General features: G+C 35.2%; 2 protein-coding genes across 2 annotated transcripts; one reads left to right on the top strand and one right to left on the bottom strand.

The window, feature by feature from the left end:
• Positions 1 to 6,739: 6,739 nt before the first annotated feature.
• LOTGIDRAFT_57159 (hypothetical protein) lies at positions 6,740 to 7,315 on the bottom strand (the record flags this gene model as incomplete). The annotated part of the gene is made up of 1 exon (XM_009062852.1): positions 6,740 to 7,315. A coding segment is annotated over one exon (576 nt), but the record flags the coding sequence as incomplete, so codon positions are not given.
• A 924-nt stretch (positions 7,316 to 8,239) lies between these two features.
• LOTGIDRAFT_56236 (hypothetical protein) lies at positions 8,240 to 8,791 on the top strand (the record flags this gene model as incomplete). The annotated part of the gene is made up of 1 exon (XM_009062851.1): positions 8,240 to 8,791. A coding segment is annotated over one exon (552 nt), but the record flags the coding sequence as incomplete, so codon positions are not given.
• Between the last annotated feature and the right edge of the window lie 700 nt (positions 8,792 to 9,491).

Raw genomic sequence — 9,491 nt, 5'->3', positions numbered from 1 at the left:
ACTGTCATCCTTGAGCATTCTTATATAGACTGACAATCCTTGAGCATTGTTATATAGACTGTCAATTCTTGAGCATTCTTATATAGACTGTCAATCCTTGAGCATTCTTATATAGACTGTCAATCCTTGAGCATTCTTATATTGACTGACAATCTTGAGCATTCTTATATAGACTGACAATCCTTGAGCATTCTTATATAGACTGACAATCCTTGAGCATTCTTATATAGACTGACAATCCTTGAGCATTCTTATATAGACTGTCAATCCTTGAGCATTCTTATATAGACTGCCAATCCTTGAGCATTCTTATATAGACTGTCAATCCTTGAGCATTCTTATATAGACTGTCAATCCTTGAGCATTCTTATATTGACTGACAATCTATGAGCATTCTTATATAGACTGACAATCCTTGAGCATTCTTATATAGACTGACAATCCTTGAGCATTGTTATATAGATTGACAATCCTTGAGCATTCTTATATTGACTGACAATCCTTGAGCATTCTTATATAGACTGACAATCCTTGAGCATTCTTATATAGACTGTCAATCCTTGAGCATTCTTATATAGACTGACAATCCTTGAGCATTCTTATATTGACTGACAATCCATGAGCATTCTTATATAGACTGACAATCCTTGAGCATTCTTATATAGACTGACAATCCTTGAGTATTCTTATATAGACTGACAATCCTTAAGTATTCTTATATAGACTGACAATCCTTGAGTATTCTTATATAGACTGACAATCCTTGAGCGTTCTTATATTGACTGACAATCCATGAGCATTCTTATATATACTGACAATCCTTGAGCATTCTTATATAGACTGACAATCCTTGAGTATTCTTATATAGACTGACAATCCTTGAGCATTTTTATATAGACTGTCAATCCTTGAGTATTCTTATATAGACTGACAATCCTTGAGCATTTTTATATTGACTGACAATTCATGAGCATTCTTATATAGACTGACAATCCTTGAGCATTCTTATATAGACTGACAATTCTTGAGTATTCTTATATAGACTGACAATCCATGAGCATTCTTATATAGACTGACAATCCTTGAGCATTCTTATATAGACTGACAATCCATAAGCATTCTTATATAGACTGACAATCCATGAGCATTCTTATATATACTGACAATCCTTGAGCATTCTTATATAGACTGTCAATCCTTGAGCATTCTTATATAGACTGACAATCCTTGAGCATTTTTATATAGACTGTCAATCCTTGAACATTCTTATATAGACTGTCAAATCTTGAGCATTCTTATATAGACTGACAATCCTTGAGCATTCTTATATAGACTGACAATCCTTGAGCATTCTTATATAGTCTGACAATCCATGGGCATTCTTATATAGACTGACAATCCTTGAGCATTCTTATATAGACTGACAATCCTTGAGCATTCTTATATAGACTGTCAATCCTTGAGCATTCTTATATAGTCTGACAATCCATGAGCATTCTTATATAGACTGACAATCCTTGAGCATTCTTATATAGACTGTCAATCCTTGAACATTCTTATATAGACTGTCAAATCTTGAGCATTCTTATATAGACTGACAATCCTTGAGCATTCTTATATAGACTGACAATCCTTGAGCATTCTTATATAGACTGACAATCCATGAGCATTCTTATATAGACTGACAATCCTTGAGCATTCTTATATAGACTGTCAATCCTTGAACATTCTTATATAGACTGTCAAATCTTGAGCATTCTTATATAGACTGACAATCCTTGAGCATTCTTATATAGACTGACAATCCTTGAGCATTCTTATATAGACTGACAATCCTTGAGCATTCTTATATAGACTGTCAATCCTTGAGCATTCTTATATAGACTGACAATCCTTGAGCATTCTTATATAGACTGACAATCCTTGAGCATTCTTATATAGACTGACAATCCTTGAGCATTCTTATATAGACTGACAATCCTTGAGCATTCTTATATAGACTGACAATCCTTGAGCATTCTTATATAGACTGACAATCCTTCAGCATTCTTATATAGACTGACAATCCTTGAGCATTTTTATATAGACTGTCAATCCTTCAGCATTCTTATATAGACTGACAATCCTTGAACATTCTGATATAGACTGTCAATCCTTGAGTATTCTTATATAGACTGACAATCCTTGAGCATTCTTATATAGACTGACAATCCTTGAGTATTCTTATATAGACTGACAATCCTTGAGCATTCTTTTATAGACTGACAATCCTTGAGCATTCTTATATAGACTGACAATCCTTGAGCATTCTTATATAGACTGACAATCCTTGAGCATTCTTATATAGACTGACAATCCTTGAGTATTCTTATATAGACTGACAATCCTTCAGCATTCTTATATATACTGACAATCCTTGAGCATTTTTATATAGACTGTCAATCCTTCAGCATTCTTATATAGACTGACAATCCTTGAACATTCTGATATAGACTGTCAATCCTTGAGCATTCTTATATAGACTGTCAATCCTTGAGCATTGTTATATAGACTGACAATCCTTGAGTATTCTTATATAGACTGACAATCCTTGAGTATTCTTATATAGACTGACAATCCTTGAGCATTCTTATATAGACTGACAATCCTTGAGCATTCTTATATAGACTGACAATCCTTGAGCATTCTTATATAGACTGTCAAATCTTGAGCATTCTTATATAGACTGTCAAATCTTGAGCATTCTTATAAAGTGCTCTGTCAAATTAGTCGATAGTCAAATGTCTTCTTGGCGACAAGGTAGAATCTCTACCAAGGTAATAACTGATTCCACAGCTGCCTGGTTTGTGAGTTTATATAATTCACTCTCTATAGAAGCACTGACCAAGGTTACAGGACGAGACCATACATAAAAAATAATACGTATCGATGTGAGCTATGTTTAGAACATATTCGTTTTTCAGTTGGTTAAAAAAGACTTGAATTTGGAGTGATACCAAGGCCAGTACCATCTTGGGTACATTAAGGGCAGTTGCATCGTTTCTCACGATCAACAACGACGATTTTCGTATTGTTGCAAAGTGGTGGGGAAATCGTGCCACATGTTCCATTTGGTCCTAAGGGGTGGACCAGTCATAAAACATACTATTCTAAATTGTATTTATATTTGTTTAAAAATCCTTTTTGATACCATACAGCTTTCAGACAATAACCGATCTTACATGAAGATTCATTGATAAACCAGATCGAGTTGTTATATCATTACTATTTCTTTACGGTGTTGTTTCTCCTATTTACCTCGTAAACAGACAGTAGGATTGTTTGTCAACAACTAGTTAATTGATACACCAGAGATATCGTCACATGTGTTGTATCTTTGTTGACAAACAGATTCTTATCGGAACGTCGTAGTACATACTGGGTTATTGAAGATTTTTACGAGGACAAAAAAGGGAGGGTGCTATAGTGGAGGGGGAGTTTTTGTCATTTTGTTTTCCTTGGTGTCATTAGGCAACTATCGCTTATCTCAGAAGACGGGGCGCAAGGGAAACTTTGATAGTGGACAGTTTGCATTCACAGTTGACCACCTTATACATACACAGGGAGCCGCGGTGGCTCATTGAGTTAGACGCTTGCTCGCTAACCTGAGGGTCCAGGGTTCAATCCCGGCATAGGTCGAGATAATACCTCCATTTTTCAACCCGGTTTCCCCCTGTTAGTGATGCAGGTAAGAGGGGCTGACATGGAAAAAGCATCTAGTCGTTCGGATGGGACAATAAACCGAGGCCCCGTGTGCTACAGGCTGTGCACGTTTAAGATCCCTGGACAGTTGGAAATCGAAAAAGAGCAGGCTAATGCCGCTGTCCTGGCAAAATGTCCCTCATTGCACCCTGCATGGCTGGCGTTGCCCGTCTTCATTAGCCCACATGGTGCAGAAAAGTAGGACGTAAAACTCCATTCATTTCATTTCTTATACATTCACGGTATCTGGCATTTTTTCATGAATATTTTGAAAGATGAATTGAACTGCGCACATTTTGAAGATAAAGATTCGAGGTTGTCATATTTCAATCCTCAACTTCCAAAACGAACGCCGTTATACGGAAAGAAAGAATTTATAGAGTGGCCCATTAACCCTAACACAATATAATATCATCTGTAAATACCTTCTACTTCTGTTTTCAATTCATACCACATTTCTCCATTCTTATCTCATAGGGTAAAGTAAAGTCGTGTACCCACGAAATATGATAGAACCATCATCTCTTCTTCACTTCCGAAAAGATTACATGTCTCTACCGTGTTTCACTTAGTACGTGGGAACCACACAGTTATTTTGATAAAGTGAAGCACGGTCCATTCTATTTCGTGATAAACGTGCTGGCACACGAGCGGTCTTGGTCAGAGATTTCTATGTTTTATATCCCACTGTCCTGTATCTTAATTGGACTAATGAAATGAAATAGAGTTTTATATCCTACTCTTCTGTATCTTATTGGACTAATGAAATGAAATAGAGTGTTATATCCTACTGTTCTGTGTCTTATTGAACAAATGAAATGAAATGGAGTTTTATATCCTACTGTTCTGTATCTTATTGAACTAATGAAATGAAATGGAGTTTTATATCCTACTGTTCTGTATCTTATTGAACTAATGAAATGAAATGGAGTTTTATATCCTACTGTTCTGTACCTTATTGGACTAATGAAATGAAATGGAGTGTTATATCCTACTGTTCTGTACCTTATTGGACTAATGAAATGAAATGGAGTGTTATATCCTACTGTTCTGTATCTTATTGAACAAATGAAATGAAACGGAGTTTTATATTCTACTGTTCTGTATCTTATTAGACTAATGAAATGAAATAGAGGTTTATATCCTACTGTTCTGTATCTTATTGGACTAATGAAATGAAATACAGTTTTATATCCTACTGTTCTGTATCTTATTAGACTAATAAGAATGACGTCCGGATTATCAAAGCCATATTAGTGTTCCAAAAATACTTCATATTTTTATATAGAGAACCTTTTCTTTAATATCTGTGGTTTATTTAATCAATATGAAAAGTTGGTATTTAACTTGAATAGTTATTCTGAATATTACAGGTGGTAAGATCGCGGTGAATACCAAATATTCATTAATACAGTCCAGTCAAGAAATGTAATAACCTTTTTAGCACTTTCTTAGATCATTAAGATGGAGTTTTAAATTCTACTTATGGGCCACTGCTTGTGGCGCTAATAAAATGAAATGGAGTTAACACTCTCTTAAATTGTTAAATTGTAGAATTATAAATTGTACTTAATTCATTGAACGATCTTGCAATTCTGCGAACATGAACTAAACAAACAAGTTCACCTCTTGGTTTACTGCACATGCTAGTTTGGGCGAGATGATCGACTGAGCAATGTATGTTGGGTATTGAAATGTATTACACGCACGCAACGGGGACACTGATAGCATCCATTTTCATCATTCAAATTTTTAGTCAGACGCCTGTGGTTTCTGCAATTTCACTAAAACTACGTGTTTGATGACGTCACTAATCGCAAAATATCCTTTATCGGTTGTATCAGCTAGTAAGGTGAATGTATAGACAATTTTAACTCCTTAGACAATAGCTCAAATTGTGATTGTAGAATGTATTGAAAGAGATCATCCAAATCAACAATAAATATAAACAAACTACGATTTGTAGAGCTTTCATCTGATAATTTTTATCACCAGTCGAGACAGTTACAGCTCGCTGGTGTAATAGTCTTTCAATTTGCAGGTTCTTGTCTGTTGTGATATTATTTAGGATTACATGTATTGATATTTTTCTTTCAGAATTTTACTCTTTAACTCGAGATATTAAAGGGAAGTATGACATAAGGATCAAATTAAATTCAGAAAGAACAGTGGTCAAACGGTGAGTAGTAAAACTTCAAACTTCTAGTTTAAATCCATCGATTGTGGTTTCTGAAGTTTGTAATAGCTTGACATTGTGAAGATGAAGTTTGTAACAGCTTGACATTGTGAAGGTGAGGTTAGTAATAGCTTGACATTGTGAAGATGAAGTTTGTAATAGCTTGACATTGTGAAGATGAGTCAAGGTATAAGATGAAGTTAGTAATACCTTGACATTGTGAAGATGAGTAAAGGTATAAGATGAAGTTAGTAATAGCTTGACACTGTAAAGATGAGTCAAGGTATAAGATGAAGTTTGTAATAGCTTGATATTGTGAAGATGAGTAAAGGTATAAGATGAAGTTTGTAATAGCTTGACATTGTAAAGATGAGTCAAGGTATAAGATGAAGTTAGTAATACCTTGACATTGTGAAGATGAGTAAAGGTATAAGATGAAGTTAGTAATAGCTTGACATTGTAAAGATGAGTAAAGGTATAAGATGAAGTTAGTAATAGCTTGACATTGTGAAGATGAAGTTAGTAATAGCTTGACATTGTGAAGGTGAGGTTAGTAATAGCTTGACATTGTGAAGATGAAGTTTGTAATAGCTTGACATTGTGAAGATGAGTCAAGGTATAAGATGAAGTTAGTAATACCTTGACATTGTGAAGATGAGTCAAGGTATAAGATGAAGTTAGTAATAGCTTGATATTGCGAAGATGAGTAAAGGTATAAGGTGAAGTTGTTAATAGCTTGACATTGTGAAGATGAGTAAAGGTATAAGATGAAGTTGTTAATAGCTTGACATTGTGAAGATGAGTAAAGGTATAAGATGAAGTTTGTAATAGCTTGACATTGTGAAGATGAGTAAAGGTATAAGATGAAGTTTGTAATAGCTTGACATTGTGAAGATGAGTAAAGGTATAAGATGAAGTTGTTAATAGCTTGGCATTGTGAAGATGAGTAAAGGTATAAGATGAAGTTGTTAATAGCTTGACATTGTGAAGATGAGTCAAGGTATAAGATGAAGTTTGTAATAGCTTGACATTGTGAAGATGAGTAAAGGTATAATATGAAGTTTGTAATAGCTTGACATTGTGAAGATGAGTAAAGGTATAAGATGAAGTTTGTAATAGCTTGACATTGTGAAGATGAGTAAAGGTATAAGATGAAGTTGTTAATAGCTTGACATTGTGAAGATGAGTAAAGGTATAAGATGAAGTTGTTAATAGCTTGGCATTGTGAAGATGAGTAAAGGTATAAGATGAAGTTGTTAATAGCTTGACATTGTGAAGATGAGTAAAGGTATAAGATGGAGTTTGTAATAGTTTGACATTGTGAAGATGAGTAAAGGTATAAGATGAAGTTAGTAATAGCTTGACATTGTGAAGATGAGTAAAGGTATAAGATGAAGTTAGTAATAGCTTGACATTGTAAAGATGAAGTTAGTAATACCTTGACATTGTGAAGATGAAGTTAGTAATACCTTGACATTGTGAAGTTGTAGTTTGTAATAGCTTGACATTGTGAGAGACCATCCTAAAACAAATCAATGTACATTCTTTACAAGTCTTCCCTGTCGATTTCAACATCTATTGTGAGAAAGATGACAGGTAATATCGACATCTTCAGACTTTCTTATAAACTTTCTTGATGTGGGATATTAGAAGAAACTAAAAACTAGTCGATAGGGAGTTTACATATATTTGTTTTAATCGAAAATGAAATTTTTAGTATCATTTTCGGTGAGAATTTGATTTGGAAGTATGGTTGTTAATGTGATTCTCTATTTTTCAGGTTCACGTCTCTAGCTTGGATTCGGGAAAAAAATTATTCTAGAAATTATCAAAAACATTGATCAGGAATTTTGATTATTTTAAATGGCTCGTCAAGAAAAAGACAAAAGAAGCGAAAGCACAAACCGAGGACAGTAAACTGTGAATTCATTATTCCGCGCAAAGAAACAAGACAATAGTCACGACTAAAGAGCAGTTATTCTCAGAGCCAATCAAGATTGTATTCCCTGTTGGATATGCCTCGAAAACACTAACCGAGGACCCTGTTTTAGGCTGACAGTTCTAGCGAGAATTTGTGATCTCGATGCCGGGTTTAACGATCTGTAGGAACACGTTGGAGGTGTCTCAGTGTACACGATGGACCGACTGTCATTTAAATATAAAACTATACTATGTTTCTGTCTAGGTGTGTATCTGGGGTATTGTTTAGTCTACTGGTTATCAGGCGATATTCGTCATCATCAACATATACACCACAGTTTTAAACACCTAGACACTCCCTCAACACAACACCGTCTATCGTCACTTCCGGTCTCACAAAATAACTTCCTGTTAGTGGCTGTCATGACAACCAGAAAGTATCTGAAAACACGTGCTGAGGGTATTTACAGAACATGGGGTCAAATAGTTCCAGGAAGAATTGTGTTTTTTGTTGGTGGAAAGGAACCGTACAACGGGCACCTGCCGGTGATAATATTAGAAAATATAACTGAAAATACTTATCCACCGCAGACAAAATCATTCGCAATGTTAGAATACGTAGCTACTCATTTTGTGAACGACTATGAATGGTTTATGCGTTCCGACGACGATGTTTTCGTGAAAACGGACAAATTAGAAAGATTTCTGCGTTCTGTGAACAGTTCTAAATCTCTGTACATTGGACAACCTGGAACTGGTACACAAGAAGAGACTGGGAAGCTGGGTCTACATAATAGTGCCCCATACTGTATGGGAGGCCCGGGGGTGTTTTTCACCCGAACCACCCTGAAGAAAATCAGGACACATCTAAAAAACTGTTTGTTGAATGCTGTCACCCTACACGAAGATACGGAGTTAGGACGGTGTGTTCAGAGATATGCTGGTATAGCCTGTAGTAACGCTTTCCAGGTAACTTATTTCTTAGATTCACGTTAGAAAAATAAGCCAATTTTCATTTAATTTAGAGGCCTTCCTTTCTCGATTAATCGGGTGTAAAGCTCCCTTGTCATTTCAGCTTTAGAAATCTTTTTTCAGTCTTTTTCTCAGAAAGGACTGTCATAAAGTATTGCTAATTCTACTGACTAGATTGGTACAGTCTTTAAACGTGAATGTCCTTCAAAGGGTTTACTGAACGAGGGAAAACATGACATAGTTTCAGATTACTGCAAACGATTCAGTTTAAAATCATTCGGCCTCTGATAGACTCCAGTTGGCTTTATTCAATAATCTGAATTCTTGTGCTGTTTCATATTTTGTTTAAAATGTATTTTCAGTTTGCTCACCTATTTTATCAGAATTATAAAAATAAATCCGGATCTTTCACCCATCAACTTGGTCGAGCTGAAGAAAGGGCCATAACTCTTCATCCCATCAAACAACATCTGCACATGTTTCGTCTCGATGTGTATTTCTCCGGTTCACGTCTGGAGCGACTGAAATACAAGGTACGGAAACTGTCAATGGCCGTGAAAAATATTAATCAATATATTGAAGAACGAAGGCAGAGAGACGCATTGATTGACAATGGAATAGGAAGTAGATCACGGACAAGTCAATTTGATAGTCCAGTCGTATCGGAGTTGTTAAAGAATTT

This window comes from Lottia gigantea (assembly GCF_000327385.1).
Source record: "Lottia gigantea unplaced genomic scaffold LOTGIsca_537, whole genome shotgun sequence".
NCBI lineage: Eukaryota > Metazoa > Mollusca > Gastropoda > Lottiidae > Lottia > Lottia gigantea.
The sequence above is the reverse complement of the archived record's forward strand: the minus strand, read 5'-3'. Positions and strand labels throughout refer to the sequence as shown.